Source organism: Poecilia latipinna, unplaced genomic scaffold, assembly GCF_001443285.1.
Source record: "Poecilia latipinna isolate Pla-1442-1.1 unplaced genomic scaffold, P_latipinna-1.0 Scaffold3840, whole genome shotgun sequence".
Classification (NCBI taxonomy): domain Eukaryota; kingdom Metazoa; phylum Chordata; class Actinopteri; order Cyprinodontiformes; family Poeciliidae; genus Poecilia; species Poecilia latipinna.
The window spans coordinates 13,999-36,522 of record NW_015116456.1 but is presented as its reverse complement, the minus strand read 5'-3'; the positions used below and the strand labels follow the sequence as shown (position 1 = coordinate 36,522).

The 22,524-nt window shown below is 41.6% G+C and overlaps 2 protein-coding genes across 2 annotated transcripts; one reads left to right on the top strand and one right to left on the bottom strand.

Annotated features, from left to right (window-relative positions):
- Window positions 1-1,286: 1,286 nt before the first annotated feature.
- Window positions 1,287-15,502, top strand: LOC106941748 (alpha-tectorin-like). Its single transcript, XM_015024862.1, has 22 exons — window positions 1,287-1,401; window positions 1,474-1,752; window positions 1,858-1,962; window positions 2,075-2,231; window positions 4,347-4,747; window positions 4,838-5,414; window positions 5,502-6,085; window positions 6,558-7,110; window positions 7,200-7,798; window positions 8,012-8,166; window positions 8,735-9,135; window positions 9,236-9,432; window positions 12,275-12,670; window positions 12,754-13,037; window positions 13,128-13,405; window positions 13,507-13,626; window positions 13,819-14,003; window positions 14,092-14,252; window positions 14,436-14,687; window positions 14,777-14,936; window positions 15,030-15,135; window positions 15,224-15,502. The coding sequence occupies exons 1-22, from the start codon at window positions 1,315-1,317 to the stop codon at window positions 15,316-15,318; spliced, it is 6,132 nt and encodes a 2,043-aa protein (XP_014880348.1). The 5' UTR covers window positions 1,287-1,314; the 3' UTR covers window positions 15,319-15,502.
- A 676-nt stretch (window positions 15,503-16,178) lies between these two features.
- On the bottom strand, window positions 16,179-21,371 carry LOC106941747 (cingulin-like protein 1). The gene is made up of 2 exons (XM_015024861.1): window positions 19,751-21,371; window positions 16,179-16,279 (listed from the first exon to the last, which is right to left on the bottom strand). Exons 1-2 carry the CDS (start codon window positions 21,360-21,362, stop codon window positions 16,179-16,181), a joined length of 1,713 nt encoding a protein of 570 aa, XP_014880347.1. The 5' UTR covers window positions 21,363-21,371.
- Window positions 21,372-22,524: the final 1,153 nt, after the last annotated feature.

The following is a 22,524-nucleotide window of genomic DNA, read 5'->3' as shown; positions in this document are numbered from 1 at the left end:
TTGGGGACAGTTGGCGAGATGGCTCCCTGGCAGATCACTGCGTGGAAAACAGACCTCGTAACTCTGCAACTAATTTCAATTCCACTGAGTACTGTGGAGTTCTTACTTCACACAATGGACCATTTACATCATGTTGGGCTGCAGTGAACCCATGGCAGCAGGTAGATGCATGTGTAGAAATCCTCCAGGGCTCCAGTGATCCAGCATCAACTCTATGTGAGGTCCTACGAGATTATGCACTGATGTGTCAACATAACAGTGTATCCCTGGGACAGTGGAGGAATGCAACAGGCTGTGGTAAGTTCTGGAACTACATTTGATAGAGATGCCTTTGAAATGAACATATTAATCACTTTTTACTTCTTTCACTTTGTGCCCCGAAACAGAACTAACCTGTCCATTAAACAGTCATTATGAACTCTGTGGAAGTTCATGTCCATCTTCCTGCCCCAGCCTCTCCTTCCCCTTCACTTGTGACACTCAGTGCCAGGAGGGGTGCCAGTGTAATGATGGGTTTGTTCTCAATGGTAACCAGTGTGTGCCTCCAACATCCTGTGGATGCTTTCATGATGGACGCTATCGGCAAGCTGGTGAACAGTTCTGGGATGGGGAAGAGTGTCAGAGCTTTTGCACCTGTAATGGTGTAACTGGTATAGTCCAATGTTCCCCAAAAACATGTGGACCTCAGGAGTCTTGCAATGTTGTAGGGGGTGAGTTTGGCTGCNTATATATATATATATAAATCAATGAATTGATTCATAAGTATTCATTATATTGTGAAACTTTAGTTATTCTAATTAATGTAACGGCTTGATCCTTACATCATAATGATATCTGTCTTTTTATAGCTCTAGTGACAACTCATAATCGAGGCAAGCTGAAGTTTTAGACTTATCCTCCTTTGCCTGTAGCTATTATTTTGTTCATTACTCATTCAATTTTTCATTAATTGATACAAACATGTTAGTCATTCTTATAAAATGAATAGAGATGAAGAAGGTACTGTTTTAAAACTAAGGCAGTTACACAAAAAATTTTTATGCAATGCAATGAATTTAATGGTCTAAATATTTCCATTCATATCAAATAGGTTTTATTTCTGACAGTCTCGTCTTGACGTTCAGTGAAATCTGTTTTTAATAGCTTGAGTGACACAAAGTATCCATATAATCTTGCACTCTATGTCTAGATAAAGAAACTGTGTTACAACATTGACACTTTTAGATTGATTTTGTTATCCAAAAAGAATCTAATTTCATCAAGTTCTCTCTCTTGTATTTTCTAGGACCCCTCTATCCAATTGGTGGAACAATAATGTCTGAATCAGATGATGGAGACTCACCTAGAATTCCTCTCCTACAATCCTTTAAGTATTTCGGGCAGTCTTACCCTCAGATTTATGTATGTCACCTCACTTTTGTAAATGTTTGCAAAATAGTATAAATAGTGATACCTAATTTATATTTTTTTCAGGTGAACCAGAACGGACATCTGACCTTTAATGCAGCATGGTCAAGTTATTTTCCTCAACATTTTCCAATGTATGGAACCAGAGACATCATTGCTCCATTCTGGACTGATTTAGACAACAGAGAGAATGGTGAAATCTACTATGTTCAATACACCAACGGCTCTCTTCTCCAGCAAGTTACACAGGACATCAACACGTACTTCCCAGATCTTAACTTTCAGGCCAACTGGATCTTTATAGCAACATGGCATGAAGTTGCCTATTTTTCAATGACTGGAACAGTAAGTGATCTGTTTTTAACTGGTGAAACCTATTTGATCTACAAATAAAACAACCTATGTATAATCTGCAAATTAATCTCCAATAAATACACTTATTTTTCCCAGCAAACAACATTTCAGGCAGTCTTGACTACCAATAACCATTCTTCATTTGTGCTGATGAATTATGGGTCAATAGCCTCAATAGCCTCCACATCATCGCCTGTACAGGTTAGATATTCATATACTAAACTATATGTTTGTTTTACTTGCCTTGTCTTGGTCCAGCAGATGTATGTTTCCATGAAATATAGACAACTTATATATCTATGCACATTTCCAGGCTGGATATGACACCATCAATTCCCCTCACCACTTCACCATCCGTGGATCATTCTCTAGTCAGGCAACTGGACCTAACTCAGTTTTTCGTCACGGCAGTAATGTCAATGAACCCGGACGCTGGGCCTTCTGTGTCAATCATGAATGCAATTTCGGTGGTAAGAACACAGTCACATAGCGTACCTTTTTGTAACAATGAACACATATATCAGCGAAAAAAGGTACAACTCCAATCCGTGTTTCATGGTTTAACAGCAGAGCTATTAAAACTCTTATACTATTATATATATATATATATATATATATATATATATATATATATATCAATCTCGTATACAGTCCAGCACCCTGAGACTGTATACGAGCTGTAAGGAAGGAGGCAGAGGACTAGTGAGTATGAGAGCCACTGTCCAGGATGAAACATCCAAGTTCCATAAATACACCAAAGACAAAGCCTCAACAGATGATGTGCCCAGCGAATGTCTCAGACAATGGGAAACAGAGGACGAGGTGCTGGAGGTACCATCGTGGGAGGACAAGCCCCTACATGGCTACAGCTTGGTGGCGCAACCCGCTTTCCAGCTTGAATTGTGGCCGTCACGGCATCAGTAAATCTGCTTCACGCTGTTATAATCATTACGAGAGCCAACTATCCAACGCATCCAGTGCACGCCATGGGAATGTGCTTAACCCAATCGCCCTTCCTCCGAAGCTACACAATTCCATGACACCATAGCGATGGGGGATGTGTACAACCCTCACCTTCCTGGTTCCCTAGAGCTCCCCAACACACCACAGCCGAGGCCCAGCATGCAGAGTCCTCCCTGTTCCACCAGTCCAGTGGGTGGGACCCCAGACAATCACCCAGTGGCTGTCCCTTCGCCACCAGGGAGGTTGTAGACGCTGCCACACATGCCCAACCACAAACATGAGGAGAATGGCCAGACTGGTTCAAGCTGATAGAACGACAACAGAAAGTCAAATAACCACTCGTTACAACTTAGGTATGCAGAAGAGCATCTCTGAATGCACAACATGTTGATTCCTGGGCTACAGCAGCAGATGATCACACAGGGTGCCACTCCTGTTAGCTGAAAACAGGAAACTGAGGCTACAATTCACACAGGCTCACCAAAATTGGAACAAAGAGGATTGAAAAAATGTCACCTGGTCTGATGAGTCTCGATTTCTGCTGCGACATTTGGATGGTTGGGTCAGAATTTGAAGTCAGCAACATGAAACCATGGATTGTATCAACGGTTCAGAGTGGTGGTGGTGACATGTTGTGGAGGGTATTTTCCTGGCACACTTTGGACCCATTAGTACCAATTGAGCAGAGTGTCAACACCACAGCCTACCTGAGTATAGTAGCTGACCATGTTCTTCCCTTTATAACCACAGTGTACCCATCTTCTGACGGCGACTTCCAGCAGAATAATGCGCCATGTCATAAAGTGTGAAACATCTCAGAATTGCCTCCACAGTCACCAGATCTCAATCCAATCGAAAACCTTTGGGATGTGGTGACACAGGAGATTTGAATCACAGACGTGCAGCCGACAAATATGCAGCAACTGCGTGACACAAAACAAAACAAGTCACCACAGAGCAGCACCTCACAGAGGAGGGTAAAGCATGTCTCAAAACAAGAGCTCCACACAAATCCCACATTGTGTAGATGCATTACACCAAGCCTGAAAAATCAAAAAACCCCTGCAAAAGCCCACCCCCCTGGAAAAAACCCCTCCAAAACATCCATATCCAAGAGCACATGCCTGACATCCCTACATCAGCCTGAAACAGCCCTTTCAGAAAGCCCACACTCATAAGGAGCAAAAAGTCCATACAGTGAAAACCAAAATCCACCGTGAAGTCAAGTCCATCACATCCCGAAACAACCCAGGCCAGATAAACCAAACCACACAGACCCCCTGACACTGCCTTAAAACAAAACCGGAGCCACTAGATACCAGAAACTACATGGGAAATCAGAATCTCCCAAACAACGCCTCTCCCCTAAGCAAGGCTGTCCCCCCAGCCTATCCCAAAAGAAAAGCTACACCTGCCCCTAACATTCAGAAAACGCCCAGAACACAAAAGACAGTGGACACCTCAGCAGACTTCAACTCATCCGCTACGCCAGTGGTTTAGTTCTTTCTCTTTAACCCTTCATTTTTTAGATCATTCTAAATGTGATGTTTGAAACACCACCCCAAACTAATTTATCTTTACAGCAGCTTTAAAATGAACTATGTTCTCTTTTATGCTTAAAGGTCAAACCGTTCAACTTGGCGACTCTTTCTGGAGTGATAACACCTGTACACAGAGGTGCACCTGCACCGACCAAGGGCTGCAATGCTTCAACACGCGATGCTCCTTCTCCCAGATCTGTCGGCCAGCTGCCTTTCAGTACTCCTGCCAGACAGTGCAAAGACAAACCTGCACCGTCAGTGGAGATCCACATTACCGCACATTTGACGGCTCAAGGTTTAGCTTTCAAGGCACATGCACTTACGTTCTGTCAGAGCAGTGTCAGAACGGACTGCCCTACTATAGAGTGGAGGGGAAGAACGAGCATCAGGGCAGCACTCATGTTTCATGGCCAGTATTGGTCAAAGTCTTTGTCCATGATGAAACTATTGAGCTTATTAAAGGAGATCAGAGTCAGGCCAAGGTATCAGGACTTTCTTACTTTCTGTAACACAGATGTTAAATTATTTTATTGTGTTTATATTTGTAACTATTTTTGTTGCCATCCTTACAGGTCAATGGAAGCTTTGCAACCGTACCGTTTTCCCTCAGAAACGGCTCTATCCAGGTTTATCAGTCAGGTTTCTCTGTGATCGTCAGCACTGACTTTGGCCTGATGGTGTTATATGACAGAAATTTATATGTCCAGATCAGTGTGCCCTACACTTACCAAAATAGCACATGTGGGCTCTGTGGAAACTTCAACAATCACCCTGAAGATGACTTTAGAACCCCTCAGGGTGAAGTGGTGAGCTCTGATGTGGTTTTTGCCAACAGCTGGAAAGCATCTGGTGATGAGGAGCTTGATTGTGACCCTCAGTGTGAAGGTCTGGCCTGTGCCGGCTGCACAGAATCTGAGGCAACATTATACAGAAACTCTGCCCACTGTGGTATACTGGAGAACAGCACAGGACCGTTTGCTGCATGCCATCAACAACTCCCTCCAGGATTTTTTGTAGATAGCTGTGTGTATGATCTTTGTGTCGGCAAAGGGTATCAGCCCATTCTCTGCCAAGCCCTAAATGTCTACTCAAGTCAGTGTCAACAAAATGGGATCCAGCCTCAAAGCTGGAGGCGTCCTGGCTTCTGTGGTATGTCTGCCAGTCATTTGCAATTATTTTGAAATGCAAGTGGTGTTAAATATTCAAAGTTTGAGAATAAATGTTTCTTGTGTTTAGAAATCCCCTGCCCAGCCAATAGCCACTTTGAGGCCCAGGGTACAGGATGTCCACCTACATGTGTCAATCCCAATTCCACTGACAACTGCCCCCTGCCTGATCAAGAGAGCTGTGTCTGCAATTCAGGCTACCTCCTGAGTGGACGGGTCTGTGTCCCTCATGCTGACTGTGGCTGCAGCTTTGAGGGTCGCTACTACTACTCAGGAGAAACTGTCATACTGGATACAGACTGTGGGAGGCGCTGTACATGCCGCTCTGCTTCCATGACTTGCAGCTCTAACAGCTGTGGTCCATATGAGTCCTGCATGGTGGAGGATGGAGTAAGAGGCTGTATACCAAACAGTTTTGCAACATGTTGGATCAGAGGCCCAGGATCATATCATACATTTGATGGAGTAATGTACCAGTACCCAGGAGCATGTCGCTTGACTCTTGCCAAAGTTATGGGATCCTCTGATCACTCGCACTTCCTGGTTAATGTGGAAAAAGTTCCACAGGGGCCACAGGGTTTCACCAATGTGCTAAAGTTTGAGGCAAAAGGAACACAAGTTGATATTGAGATGACAATTAATAGCACTGTGAAGGTGAGTGACAAATAGATTTCTACATATAAAACAACATGAAATGAAAATTAGCGTATGTTTTCTTATGTTAGTAAAGTAAGATAACTAATGTTCACACAGTAAACAAATTTTGAAAACAGTATATGTTTTCGATTTTGTACTCCATGTAATGCATAATAACCAGAACTTGGGTTTACTAATAATAAGTTTAATCCCTTTTGTGCAGGAAAAAAATTATCCTGAGTGGACATATCTAAAATAAGCAAAGGAGAAAAAAATGAGTAACATTTTATTAGCTCAATTTAATTAATGATCTTCAACTTTTGTAGTGAATAAACTATTCACACTATATCCACAAACAATTATTACATTGAATTTTTTTAAGTACATACTACTTGAATGTTATGTTTCTGATAATTCCTCTACACATTTCAAGTGTTTAGCAAATCTGCATTGAAAATTTCTAAAAGTTTTCTGTTTCAATTTGCTAAAGGTTGATGGACAGCTGATCAGACTGCCATTCAGCACTTGGTCCAACAAAATCCGTATCTTCCAAAGCAGCACTCACAGTGTCATCCTTCACACAGACTTTGGTGTAACTCTGCAGACTGTCTGGCCTCACTTTGTCCGTGTCACTGCACCAGGTGTCTACAATGGTACACTAGGTGGACTTTGTGGAAACAACAATGGTGACCAGCATGATGATTTCCGTACACCCAATGGCACTCTGGTCAGTGACCCCCAGGTGTTTGGGGACAGTTGGCGAGATGGCTCCCTGGCAGATCACTGCGTGGTAAACAGACCTCATAACTCTACAACTAATTTCAATTCCACTGAATACTGTGGAGTTCTTACTTCACACACTGGACCATTTACATCATGCTGGGCTGCAGTGAACCCATGGCAGCAGGTAGATGCATGTATAGATATCCTCCAACGCTCTGATGATCCAACATCAACACTATGTGAGGTCCTACGAGATTATGCACTGATGTGTCAACATAACAGTGTATCCCTGGGACAGTGGAGGGATGCAACAGGCTGTGGTAAGTTCTAGAACCACATTTGATAGAGATGTCTTTGAAATGAACATATTCATCACTTTTTACTTCTTTTGCCTTTGTGCCCCCAACAGAACTAACCTGTCCATCAAACAGTCATTATGAACTCTGTGGAAGTTCATGTCCATCTTGCTGCCCCAGCCTCTCCTTCCCCTTCACTTGTGACACTCAATGCCAGGAGGGGTGCCAGTGTGATGATGGGTTTGTCCTCAATGGTAACCAGTGTGTGCCTCCAACATCCTGTGGATGCTTTCATGATGGACGCTATCGGCAAGCTGGTGAACAGTTCTGGGATGGGGAAGAATGTCAGAGCTTTTGCACCTGTAATGGTGTAACTGGTATAGTCCAATGTTCCCCAAAAACATGTGGACCTCAGGAGTCTTGCAATGTTGTGGATGGTGAATTTGGCTGCCATCCCAACCCTCATGGCACCTGCTCTGCCTCTGGAGACCCTCACTACCTGACCTTTGATGGCAAGGCCTACGACTTCCAGGGAACCTGCCGCTATGTTCTGGCAACAGTTTGCAATGACACTGTGGACCTTCACCAGTTTTCTGTAGAAGCAAAGAATGAACCGTGGTTTGGACTGCCAGTTTCTATCACGGCTGAAGTTTTTGTAGATATCTTTGGCTATCAAGTGCGTATGTCAAGAGACAAGAAGGGTACTGTGGAGGTAAGTTGACCTTTCGCTGACAAAAGAGTGCTGCTGATGATTAAACTGTATGAAGTAGATTGTAAAGTACTTTTACAAAGTACTTTTAAAATGCCAAACATTTATTCTTGTCACAACCTCATAAACTGTTAAATTCTGGAATGTCTGCATCATATATGTACATAGAGAATTCATTTCATGAACATCCTCCATGAAATACTTTCTTTTTCACAGGTGAATGGAATCACAAGAAACCTGCCTGTGGTCTTCAATGGAGGTCTGTCTATTTTTGGAAGTGGATCCCAAACATTTGTCAAAACAGATTTTGGACTGAGCGTCATGTATGATGGAAGTAGCACAGTGTCCATTTCTGTGTCTCCAGACTACAGGTAGCCTATTTACTCTTTCATAAAACCTAAGTCTCAAATTATGTTAAATTTAATTTTGCTCAATTTTATGCACATTTATGACTGTTTAAAGAGTATTGAATGATTGAATGTTTGTACATTTTTTAGATTGCAGTTTTATTGTAAAATGTACATTATATTTTGTACTTTAGTTTTGCAAAGGATTTTTGTTTGTTTTCTGTATGCCAACCTACCACTGCCCAAAAATTTCCCAATTTCAGTGATCAATAAAGTATATCTGATCAAATTTGATCTTATTTGAAAAGCTTTTACTTGGCTATTGTCAAAAGCTCACAACCTTAGATTCAAATGTTGCAAACTAGCTTTCTAATGATATTTTAGAACTTTTGCCTGCAACCTAACAAGCTTGTTAAGGACATTTTACCAACACAGCTAGCAAGTTCGCGACTGAAAATACCAATTTAAACATGTCTTGTCCTATTTATTTTCAATACTTTTGTAATACTGTTGTGTTTTCCTGCCTTTGATTGAGTCTCCCATCATTATTCAGTTGCATTAAATTTGATTCAAACTATCTTCTCTTCATCAGAGGAAACATGTGTGGACTTTGTGGAAACTTTAATGGAAATCCAAATGATGACTTCCACACCCCAAGTGGAGCATTGTCCAACTCAACAGATGTTTTTGGAGCAGCTTGGAAGGTTCCTGGGAACTACACCTGTAGTGACGGCTGTGGCTCTTCATGTGCACAATGCAATGATGACCGATCTGCCAGGGCCCAGTGTGAGGTGATTCAGGCAGCTGACGGCCCCTTTAGCTTCTGCCACGAGGAGGTGGATCCAGCACCATATTTCAGTGACTGCGTCTTCGATGTCTGCGTGTTGGGAAGTCAAGGCAGTGATCTTTTATGCAGGGCTATTGAGACATACGTCAGTGCCTGTCAGTCTGCTAATGTCCGAATCTACCCTTGGAGGCAAAGCACCACTTGCAGTGAGTATGGAAGGCAGTGTGCTATTAAAGTAATCCATCAAACAAGCATGTTCCTCAAAAGTTTGAACTCTCTTCAATCTGTTTTCCCTCATGTGTAAAGGTATTGAGTGCCCAGCCAACAGTCATTATGAGCTGTGTGGAACAGACTGTGGCAACACCTGTGCCAGCAGCATCGATGCTGCCTGTGACCATGTTTGCTCTGAGGGATGTTTCTGTGATGAAGGTTTTTCCAGGAGTGGAACAAGCTGTGTCCCTGTGGAGAGTTGTGGCTGCCAGTATGATGGATTCTATTTCAATGTAGGTCATTTCATGTAACTTTATTCTTCATCAAGTTAGCTCTGAAAGTTGAAAGCTAAGGGTGCGTTCACACTGCAGCCTGAATTGACCCAATTCCGATTTTTTTAACGTAATGCAACCTGTATCTGATCTTTTCATGGCAGTGTGAACAGCACAGGTCGGATTCTTTTCGAATGCGACCCATATCCGATACGTATCCGATTCAAATGTGACCTAACGTCCAGGCCGCATTCGTCCGAAATGAACGTCACTGATACTCAACAAATCTCACTGTTCTGCCTCTTGATACGCGCAAGCGGGAAGAAAAACGAGAACTTTGACAGACTATAATGAGGATGAAATTGTTAATGTCCTGCAACTTCAAATATGTAAGCTAAGCTCCACTGTTAGCCTCCATGTTTACTTCCGCAAACCCTGAGCACTTCTTCTTTTTATGGCAGTTGGCAGAACACTGAGAACGCTGACGCTATTGCGCCCTCTACTGCGCATGCAGAATACTTTCAGGTTGTTTGCCCGCTCAGACTGCAGAACACATACAGGTTGCATATGTGTGGCAGTGTGAACGGCTCCGGCAACAACATCGAACTTGCCAAGAAATCGGAATTGGGTACTTCAGGCTGCAGTGTGAATGCACCCTGAGTCCTAAAAAACACTTTCATGGGGCATTGAAATATTCACGTCCATTTGAGTTGTTGCATTTCAAGTCAACAACTAAAACATAATGACATAGCAAAATGAAGGATCAGCCCAAATATCTAGAAGAGATCTGTGGAACTCCACAAATCTAATTCATCATTTGGTACAATTTCTATTTATTTGAAAGTATCACGTTCTTTCACTTCCAATTTATTTTGGTAAATTACCAAGTATTGTTCAAACTGATGTGCAAGTAAAAAAATTATAGGCATGTCTAGCAAATGTACTGTTCAGAAAGGTTTTGAAGTAGTCATTAATTCAGAATTAACATAAAAGACAGGCCATAGTTTTCCAAGAAATAGAACATTGGATAGACACGGGGTCTTTCTGTATGGAGTTTGAATATTCTCCCTGGGCATGTAGGGGTTCTCTCCAGGTACCCTGGCTTCTTCTACAGTGCAAAAACAGGACTGTTCTCTCTAAATTCTCATTAGGTGTTAGTGTGTGCATGCATGGTTGTTTGTCCTGTCTGTTTCTGTGTTGCCCTGCAATGGACTGAAATCAGTGTGACCCTGCCGAACAATAGAGCACTGGTGGATTAAGAGATGGGGTCTTAAATATTTTTCCAAAGGTACACTATATTGCCAGAAGTATTCGCTCACCTGCTTTGAATCTCATATGAGCTTAAGTGATATCCCACTGCTATCCATTGGTTAGAACAGCTTCTATTCTTCTAGGAAGACTGTCCACATGTCCATATGGGTATTTTTGGCCATTCTTCCAGAAGCGCATTTGTGAGTTCACATACTGATTTTGAATGAGAAGGCCTGGGTCTTGGTCTTTGGTCAAATTCATCCCAAAAATGTGTTGGGTTGAGGTCAGAGCTCTGTGCAGGCCAGTCAAGTTCATCCACACCAGACTCTGCCATCTATGTCTTTTTGGACAGTACCTTGTGCACTGGTGCACATTCATGTTGGAAGAGGAAGGGGTCAGTTCCAAACTGTTCCCCACAAAGTTGGGATCATGGAATTGTCTAAAATGTCTTGGAATGCTGAAACATTCAGAGTTCCTTTCACTGGAACTAAGGAGCTAAGCCCGGCTCCTGAAAAACTACCCCACACCATAATTCTCCCTCCACCAAATTTGCACTTTGCACAGTGCAGTCTGACAAGTACCATTCTCAACCGACCAAACCCAGACACGTCCATCAGATTGCCAGATGGAGAAGGACGATTTGTCACACCAGAGAACACACCTCCTTTGCTCTGGAGTCCAATGGCGGTGTGCTCTCTACACCACTGCATCTGACGCTTTGCATTGCACTTGATGATGGATGGTTTGGATACAGCTGCTCCATGGAAACCCATTCTATGAATCTCTCTGTGATCTGTTCTTGACCTAATCTGAAGGGCACCTGAAGTCTGAAGGTCTGTAATGATTGACTCTGCAGAAAGTCATCGACCTCTTTGCACTATGTGCTTCAGCATTCACTGACCCCAATCCGTCAGTTTACGTGGCCTTCCACTTCGTGGCTGAGTTGCCGTTGTTCCTAAGCACTTCCATTTTTTTCATAATACAGCTGACTGTTGACTGTGGAATAGCTAGGAGCAAGGAAATTTCATGACTGGATTTGTTGCACAGGTGGCTACAAGCTCTACACTGCACTTCACTGAGCTCCTGAGACCGACCCATTCTTTCACAAGTGTTTGTAAAATTATGCATGGCTAGGTGCTTAAATTTACATACCTGTGGCCATGGAAGTGATTGGAGCACCTCCAATCACTTCCATGGGCATCCAAATTATCAGGATGCCCACCCATCCTGATCATTTGGATGGGTGGGCAAATACTTTCGGCATTATAGTGTACTTTGCATCTGACAAATGAGCCTTATTGACACACATATTCTAATTTATTGAACATGACTTTACAGTCAGTCTGTCCATCCGTCCGTCCATCAAATTCACACATCTGTCCCTAGTAGGGTCACCAGGGGTGCTGGTGCATGGCACCAGTGGTCAACAGGTGAGAGGTGGGGTACACACTGCACAAGTCACCCATCCATTGCAAGGCAATGACTGCACCAATGTTATCTAATGATTTTATGGTGCAAGTAGTACAACAAATTGTGCCATCTTACCTCAAGCTTAATTTCTTCTTAATGTTGTCAGAAAGCCTGATATTTTAACTTTTCTCTGACCTTGCAGGCTGGTGAGTCCTTCTGGACAGACGGTTGCTCCCAACGGTGTGAATGTCAAGCACCCAATGTCCTGATCTGCAGTCCCTCATCATGCACTCCTGCACAAGAGTGCACCATCAGAGATGGCCAGCTGGGCTGTTATGATGCCATGTCTACCTGTACAGTATGGGGTGACCCACATTACGTCACCTTTGATGGAGCCTTGGCTCATTTTCAGGGATCATGCTCTTACATCATCACTGAAAGTTTGAGACACAGCAGCAATGAAACTCAGTACAAAGTCGTGGCCACCAACAAACACAGAGGAAACAACCTTGTGTCTTTCGTGTCATCAGTTGATATATACCTCTCAAATCCTCCAGAGAGTGTTCATGTCAGGCTCGGACCTTACAAGAGAGTCAAGGTAAACTTTATTTTAAATACAGGATAAAAAATCTGTTTTCTTTCCCCAAAGTTGGTTTACTCTCTGAACTCTCATCATAACAGGTAAATGGGACAGAGGTTTCTCTTCCCACGACTGCAGGAACGTTTGGTCAGGTGATGAGGCAGGGAAGTTACATAGTGTTTGATGCTGTCGATGTTGTAGTCCAGTTTGATGGCTCCAGTACTTTACTGGTCAGGATGGGCAGCAACTACTGGAACAGACTCAGTGGAATGTGTGGGAACTTCAATGGTGATCCCACTGATGACAAAGTTTTGCCCAACGGTACTTTGGCCAAAAACGACAACCAGTTTGGCCACAGCTGGAAATCTGAGACAAGCCAAGCAGGGTGATTACGGTTACTCTAAAAATCTCAACAATTGCAAACATTTCTACAAAAATCTGTTTCTAAATTGTTTATAACCAAAAACTTTTCTAGATGCGGATCCACTGATGAAAGTAGTGGTGACGGACTAAGTGACTGCCGCTTCATAGAAGAATACACAGAACTCTGCAGAGTCATCACCAACACCAGCGGCCCATTCAGTTCTTGTCACCTGCATTCTGACCCCCAACCATTTTTCACTTCCTGTGTTTACGATCTCTGCCTCTACACACCAGCCAATGGCATGTTATGTTCTGCCGTCTCTGCTTATGAGAAAACCTGCACCAATTTGGGTCTAAGCATTCCTGACTGGCGCTCTCATTTGCATTGTGGTATGTTTGTTTGGCTCAATAAATTATCACAACAATGAGTGATTTTACACAGTGTTTATGTTTTTAAACTTTCTTGGCCTTTTCTGATATATTTGACTCAGCTGAGACGGACCCCTGTGAACAGCTGGACTGTGCAGAGCATGAGTGGTGTGGTAAGAAAAATGGTGTGTACGGCTGCTTCTGTGACGAGCACCATCATCGACCCAACAACGAGAGCTACGGTAAGTGCAACACCATTTAAACCTTCTGTTTTTCATAAGAAGAACTGTAATGATAGTCATTTTCCAAACATAATTTGTTTGTTGGTGCTTTACTGTTGGTGTTCAAGTTTGAAGCATAATCTTTGCTTTTCTGCATCAGTTTGTGTAGTTTATCACAAAATCTCAAAGTGTTTTTCTCCCTCTGGTGAGCAGACGCAAACATCGAATGTGTTAGCAGTTCTGGTACCATGTCAGTATCTCGCTGCCAGCTGTTTGAAGCGGGCTTCCACTCCAGTGCTCTCCATCTCCGAGACAGCTCCTGCAACGGGACTCTTCAGGATGGACGACTTGTCTTCCACTTTGACAATGACAACCATCTGTGTGGGACAGCTCTTAGGGTAAAGTTCATGAACTGGAACATCTTCTTTAAAGCTTCCAATAGGTCACTTAACTTGACTGACAGCATTCTGTCATTTCACTGTTTAGAGCAATGGAACTCACTTCATGTATGAGAACACTATTCAGGGGAATGTGGATCCTCATGGAGGTTTGATCAACCGTGAGAGGAATCTTCATCTGGATTTCTGTTGTGTTTATCCACTTGCTCAAGCTCTGTCAATGGCTGTGGGCATCAACCCTGTGGAGAGGTGATGATACCATTTTCTCTGTTTGCTTCCTTTAACTAGTTGTGCCATCATGTCCAGTTCTACTTCTATATCTTAATCAGTTATTCATTATCTATAACTGAATCCTCTAAACAAATTAGCATAGCTTAGCCAGCCTATCAGACGTATTTAGCAGGGTTGTCACATTAAATGTTTCTTCTGCAGCATTTTGAAGAAGAAGCTTCCTGCTGGCACTGGATCATATAGTGTGAGGATGATCCCCTATGAGGATGAAAGTTTCCTCACTCCCTTCAGCACTAATGGAAACATAGAACTGGAAGTTGATGAGATGTTTTACATGGAGGTGCGAACAGAAGGGGTGGATCAGCGTCAATTTGCCACAGTTCTGGACTCCTGCTGGGCCACACCAGTCAACCAAGCAAACTACCCTGTCCGCTGGGATCTCATTACTTCACTGTAAATGAGACCATCTTGTTGTTCTTTATAATTTATTTCAGTGTCTTCTTGTTGACAGTCTAACTGATGCATCTGCTTCTGCTTCACAGGTGTCCTAATCCAGAAGATGGAACCGTAGAGGTGATTCAGAACGGTGTCTCCACTGTGTCTCGTTTCTCCTTCAGGATGTTCACCTTCACCAACCACACAGAGATTTACTTGCACTGCAATGTCCACTTGTGTCTTTTGAGAAACAACAACTGCACAGCTGTAAGTTTTATTGTGTTTGTGGTGCAGCTTTATCATGTACAATTAAGTTGTAAACCCGCAGAAGTCTCTAATGTTGCTGTTGTTCTTTAACAGCACTGCTATCTGGGTCACCACGCCCGATTCAGGAGGGATGCATCTTATCATGACTCTGCAGCTCTTTCTATTGGACCACTAGTTCTAGGGGCACAACCAAACACTGGTAAATTATGTCATTCTGTTGATTTGTAAATTCAAAGATCATATTGCGATTGTTTGACAAAATTTATTCACTTTTCTCTTTTACACAGGTGGACTAATCCAAAGAAACGGTGCTTCAGGCCATCTGACATCAATTGTTATCCTGATTGTCAGTTTGCTGATGACCAGGATTCTGGTCAATTGAGAGGAAGAATAACCACACTTTAAAATCTGTTCAAATTATATGACCTATGATTTATGTTGGTAAAAGGTGTTTTCTGGGTTTTCGTTGGTTCTCGTAATTAGGTGAGAAGCAGAAGTAATTTTAATTTTAATTTGTGGAGCACCGTTGTGTTTTAGATCATTTGTGGGATTAATGTAATGTTCAGTTTTTTTTTTTTGTTTCTTCTGTGGAATTTCTTTAATCATTAATTGTTGCTAACACCATTGACTGTAAAATACATACATTGAAATAAACACAGTAGTATATATGTACTCAATTTCAGAAGGAATTAATAAAGAATTTAAATCCATTTGGTCATTTTCCTTTCTTGCTTTTTCCTGTTGATAAAAGCCTGTTGACCTGTTTTGTGTTATATTTCACTGTTAAGAATCTTAATCTGTTGTTATGGGACAGTTTACAACCTGTCTGCAAGAATTGTAATATAAAGTTTAGATATTGCGGGAATATAATCAATGCCCCAGGCAAACCCCAAGCTAAAGGGTGTTGAAAAGTGGCTAAAGCTCCAGACCAGCGTACTCTGGCACAATGCAACAAACTTCCTGCTAGCTCCTCAAAGGCTGAGAAGATGTAAAACTCCATTGCATGCTGTTTTGGAAAGGGTATTTGTTTATGCTGTTGGGAGTATAAAATATGTGACATTTTAAAAAAGTACATTTGTAATCGGAGGTAAAGTATGCAGAGGAGGTAGGTTTTATAATTTTGGAAATGGAACTGCAAAGGCTGGTGATTCTAGATATTTGTTAAGGTGAGCTAGCATCTAAAGAGATTGAAAATTTCCTCAATGATTTCTGGAAGTGCTTCCTGTTGACAGAAGAGCTAAGTCAGCCCATTAGAGAAAGAGCTGTACTGTGTAAGCTTGGCTTCCTGAAGAGGGCAGGGTGGTTGGTCGTCATGGGCTGGAGTTTGTCACTGACCTTCTGTCCTGCACAGATACAAACACTTCGAAGTTTTGTCCAATTAACCAACTTTTCTTTTTTTAGCCTTTTCTAAAATACCTTTTTAATGAGCCTGCTAACATTTCAGACACAATAAATGGTAACATTTACCATAGAGTGTGAGAAATGATTTTTGGTTTCATGTTGAATTATTTTTCTGCTTCACATTGAATTTAGCGTGTTAGTTCATAAAGTCTGCTGTATTTTAGCTTCATCTGTAATTACACCTGATATTTATCCCTAAAATCTTTAATAGCTGATATAATAATTATATTACATAGTTTTCCATATTAAAACTCAATGTAAAATATGTGAAGATCTGCTCTTTAGCCACTAGATGGCGGTAGAGCAAAGCCAAAGTGACATAAAAATAAGCAGCACATATATAAAAAGTCCAGTCCCTGGAACTGAATAATAATAAAAAACATATTATTTATGCAATATGTCTGTCTGTCTAATCTAGGTAGCAGTTAGTGCATCACCAGGGGACCAGCTTTAGTTCCTATGATCACATACTAAAAATCTAACGTCTTAGCTGCCAAACTGGTCGCGTTGACACAATTAGCCTCAAACATCTACAGGGTCAGTAGATAATTAAGAATCAAATGGAAACATTGGACATGAATTGTTGAGAAAAACATTTCAATATGTAAATTATTAGTTGGAACACAAAATGGAATGAAGGTGACAGGTGACTGAGTAAGAAGAATCATGACTTAATGGCATGAACAGAGAAAGGAGCACAACACTAAACAAACATCTAAAAATAGATTGACTCCCTGGATGACAAAGAGTTTGGAGAAGGCATGTAAAAAGAAAAACAAGTTATAAGGATTTCATTAAGTGCCCAACTCAGGAAAAAGAAGAAAAATATAAAAGATATAAAAATAAGTTAACAACAGTGCCGAGGAAGCAAAAACATTATTATTATGATGAGCTACTGCACAAATATTGTAATGATATTAAGGGTACTTGGAATACAATTAATAGTATTATAAAAACAAGAAAGATAGAGATTTTCCAATATGTATTAAGCATAACACTATAGCACAACAGAGGATATTGCTGAAGTCTTTAATAGGTACTTTGTAAAAATTGGTCCTAATTTAGTAAATGAATTGCCAAAGAAGATGGCAAACATTGTTGTAAATTCGATCATATTGATAATATTAATACAATGTTTCTGGAAATAGCGCAATCTTAAAACACTTAATTTAATAGTACTTAAGAAAATGTCTTTGAATTAACATAATTCAATCATGGAAAGATTTTCCACATGATTAAATAACTTTCTTTCAGCATGAAGCATGTTTGTTGAGCTAACCTTAATTTTCATGAGTTGGATCAACTTAATTAAGTAGTGTGAAGGTATCACTGTAAAATAAGTTGGTTTCAACTAAATTTGCATTCATCTTAATCAAGTAAAGTCAATTATTTGGTCCAAAACATTGCAAATGAGTTGGGCTGGCTCTATTAAATTATATTGGGTCCAACTAAAGTAAATGAGTTGAATCAGCTTCAGAAGTTAAGTTGATCCAACACATTTGATTTGATAACAGAATTACATAGTGCTGAAATAAAGCAAAGTAATCAGGAGGAAAATATTTCCATGATTTTTTTATGTTAATCCAAACAGTTATTTCTTTGAGTGAATCCGTTTCCAACGGTCGTATTCATGATGAGGGATGTTTGGGCTGCACTTGGTCTGGTTCCTCACCTGGGACCGTCTGCTTTGGGGGGCATGAAGCCCCAACAGCACAACTCCTAGGATCACTGGGACACTCAAACCCCCCCACCACGATAAGGTGGCAGCCCATGGAGGGGACGTGTGTGTGTGTGTGTGTGTGTGTGTGTGTGTGTGTGCGTGCGTGTGTTAAGTAACCTATTAATTATGTAAGAAAGAGAGAAAATGAGAGGGTTGAACAGGAATTGGGAGGAGAGAGAAGGAATGACATGCAGCAGATTCCTGCATTAAATCCAGGTTGACAAACAAAACCTACAACCAACATCCTAAACAGAACATAATTTGCAGTTTTATTGTAAAGCTGGTTAAAATGTAAGCGAATTGGGCATTTCCAGCCCCTTTTCCTTCTCTTTTGTAGCAGCAGACGACTCATAAGCTCAACAACACAAAACCTTTATATTTATTACAAAGTCTTCATCTAAGAATCGATTTCTTCCTGAAATAGAAATGATTTCTGATTAAATTCTCTGTTTTCATACTTTCATGGATTGTTCTTCTTTTTTCCCTTTTCTACAGTTTTTCATGTTAAATTGCACTTTTTTGTTAAGTTTGTTATACTATCTTGAATCCGTTATTCTAAATCATAACATAAAGATCACACAGTAACTTTTATCTTTGATAAAACCTGTTTGTTTCTTATAACAAACAAACCAGATATAACAAGTTTGGGCTTCTTCAGGGTCCGAACTGAAAAGGTCCAAACGTGTTAAATCAGCTTTATGTTTGGTATAAAAACAGGATTTATCAAAGGTAAATGGACTGAACTTATGAAGGGCCTTGCTAGTCATGTTGATCACTCAAAGCGCTTCACACTACAGTCGCATTTACACACCGACATGCAGGTCAGGGGGCAGCGTGCCGCTGGGTGCCCTGCCCCAGGGCAACTCAACATGTGGCTGAGGAAGCTGGAATTGAACTCACAACCTTCTGGTCACAAGAAGACCATCTACCCACAGAGCCACAGCCACCCTGAAAAATCCTTTTGCTAATCTGTTTTAAAATTGGGACTTAAACAGCATAGCGAGCTACAATTCAGTGCAATTCAATACAAAAAGTGAGTAGAAAAGGCAAAACTAAAGGACAAACCATAAAAGCACAAGTACAGTGAAAATAAACAGAAATCATTACTATTAAAGGAAGAAATTTAATTCTTGAATCAATGTGTTGCTACAAACATCGAGCCGTCTGCTGCTAGAACAGCGAAGGGAAAAGGGCTAACGCCCGGTTAGCTTAACAATAACACTGCACATGTCTGGAGTTTCTTAAACTGTCTTGGGGGCAATTTACAGCGACCAACTGACCTGACCGACATGTTTTGGGAGATGTGGGGGGAACCGGAGCACCCGGAGAAAACCCACGCAAACACAGGGAGAACATGCAAACTCCACACAGATCATATCTGTGAAGGCGCAGCGCTAACCGCTGCACCACCGCGCTGCCCACGTTTTTTACAATTGGGTTGGGAAGGGATCTTTTTTCTAGTTTGTCAAAGGGGGGAAACTTTGTCTTTTTAAATTTGATCTTGACGGAGCGTTTCACCGTTCAGAGGCTGCCACCTCCATGGGTTTGGTTCCTGTCCACGGTTCCGCTCTCGCACGTCTTTCTCCTCATTCTCAGGCCTGATCTTCACTCCTTTGTTTACTTTTATTTTTCTTCAATCCCAATGTGTTTCGAATTTTTTTCCAAATAGAAATTTTGGATTTCTTCCTTTTACCCTCCTGGATGGTTCCAGTGCCTGGATCGACCAAATCCTCCAGGATGGTTTCTGCAGCGATTTCAGTCTCTTCCGCAGATTCCGGATCTGAGGAAGAGACTGATAAGGTTTCTCCTGATAGATCCTCCTCTGAGGAAACCTCTTGGCTTACAGCTTTGACCAGGCTGACTGGGCTCTGCGTGTTTTCTTCCTCCTGCCCTTGGAGATCTTCCTTCTCACCTCTCAGAGAGTCTTGCACCAGTAGATCTTGTTTTGCTCTTTCCAACTCGTTCACAAAACTCATCTCCTGATATTTTTTTACTTGTTGTTCCACAGAGGTTACATCGGATTCATACCGGCAGGTTAGCTGTTGGTACAAAGCTTTGACTTTCTCCAGCTCAGCCACGTCCTCCTCCGATTTCTTCACATGAGCTTCTCTCTCCTGAATTAGCTGGAGCTCCAGGTTTTCTACTTTCTGGTGGAGTGCAGCAGAAAATCTACGCTGTAGCTCATGGATCAGCTTCTCGTTCTGTTCTCTCTTTACAAGAGCCGTTTCCTCCTTCTTTGTCTTCTGCTTGTATGTGTCGAGCTGCTGCTGTAATTCCATAACGTCTGTATTATACTTACTTTTTAGCTCATCTTTTGACAGGTGAACTCGATCAAGGTCATCTAGCAGCAGCTTCTCCATCTTTTGCATTATTGTGATTTCTCTAGACATTTTTTGGAACATCTCCTCCTTCTCAGCTCTCAGTGTGTCGATGAGCTGCAGGTTCTCATTCGCTCTTTTTGAGTTGGCCTCTTTCTCGTCCTTCACCTGCTGTCGATATGTTTTCATGTCTCTTTCCAATCCAGAAACTTGGCTTTCGTACTGGCAGATGAGATTGTTGTACGAAAGTTTGACCTGGTTCATTTCTTCCTTCAACAGTTTCTCGTTGTCTTGCAGTAGAGCGATCTTCTCTGACATGTCCTGAAACATATGGTCCTTCTCGGCTCTCAGATCCTCCAGAAGCCGTCGTTCCTCAATAAGCTTCGCTTCACAAAGTTTTTGTGTCTCGGCCTCCTGCTTCACCTTAGAAACGTCGGCTTCGTACCTGGAGCGCAGCTCCTTGTAGGAAGTCTGCACTGCGTCCAGTTCTTCTTGGAGGGTCTTGCTTTTTTCTCTCTCAGCCTGTATTTCAGCTACAAAGGATTCCTGGCTGAGGAGGTGGGCCACCTTCAATTCCTCAAAATCTTGCTGCAAGTCCTTCTTCTTCTTGCATTTCACATCGTTGTGAACCTTGGAAGCAATGACTGCAGCGTTAAGGACCGCTGGATCACTGAACTTCTCTACTCTCTCAAGTTCCCTCTTGACCTCTTTGTTCTTGTTAATAAAAGTTTCTTTGAGAGCTTTCTGCCTTTTTAACTGGAGTTTGGTCTCTTCCAGTTCTGCCTCCAGGTGGGCCAGTTTCTGGTTGCCTTCAAAACTTCTGGCTCTTTCCATTTCCAGGAGGGATCGCAGTCGTTGGATTTCCCTGTGAAAGGCATTCGGGTCCGCAGGAGGGAACCTGCCTTGGGGGTTTTGCTGGACTCCCCTTCTCGTGGAGTGATGGGGCCCCATCACTCCACTCTGGTATATCGGCGTATGATGAGACATCTTCTCCTAAATACACTAAATCGTTGATCGGTAAACTACCTGAAAAGAGCTTTGCGAATGTCTGAACGGGTCAGTGATATTGCAAGCAATGAAAGATATGCAGATTTGTGTTTCATACAATTCTGCAGTTGATGACATCACAGACCTCATCGCCTGTGACATCACAGAGTCTTCCTTTGCTGTGACATCATTCCACCAGCAAATATCTCACTTCTTGTTTACATTCAAAATGGTCCAGGATTCACTTGTTTTTATCCTGTATTTCAGGGGCATCAAACTGATTTCCATTTTGGTCCAGATCAAAAATCTGAATGTTCTTAAAGGGCCAGATCGTATTGATAAAAAGCAATTAAATTGTTAAAATATCAATAAATAGGTGTTTCAGCATTCAATAAGTGTTTCTTAAAATAACATAATATTGCACATCTTTTCACACCAATCAGTCCATCCAGGATGGTTTTTGTGGTTTTCTGCAATCAACACCACAGATTTTGTGGTGCTAATTTATAAATATTTGTAAGGAATTTTTATGATATTTGCGCTAATATATGATGTTAAATGTAACCTTTCATTAATTGCTCTATCGCTCAAGTCACTTGAAAGTAAATGTTTTTGGCCAAAAATGTTGATAAACTCAGCAAAATGCAGGGATCTGTTGAGTTTTGTGTGAATTTTGTGGTTATTTGTGAAAACCTGGAGAGGCCTATTTCTATAATTTGGAGTCTAGAGGGCCACATAAAAGCTATGGCGGGCCAGATTTGGCCCTCTGGCCTTGAGTTTGACACATGAACCATATCTGATCATCTCGAGAACTTTTTTCAATATCTATACATTAGGAAGTAAATTTAGCTTGTTTAGTCAAACATTTATTTTCTTTTGCATAGTGGAAAAAGAGAGTGGGAAAGAAGATTTATAATAAATGGATGTAAACTACATGAAAAAGTAAAAGATAAAAACTATAACTATTGATTTCTAAATTGGTTTTAAATTTCTAAACACGTTTTAAAAGATAAACCAAGCCAGCTAACGTTCATGTTGCATTAATATCACTCGGCCATGCTGAGTGGCTTTCAGGAACAATCCGATTCTTTTATAACGGCTCTATACCATGAACGGAGGGCTCAAGTCTCAGTTAGTGAGAGCCGTTTTTTTATTTTTTTTA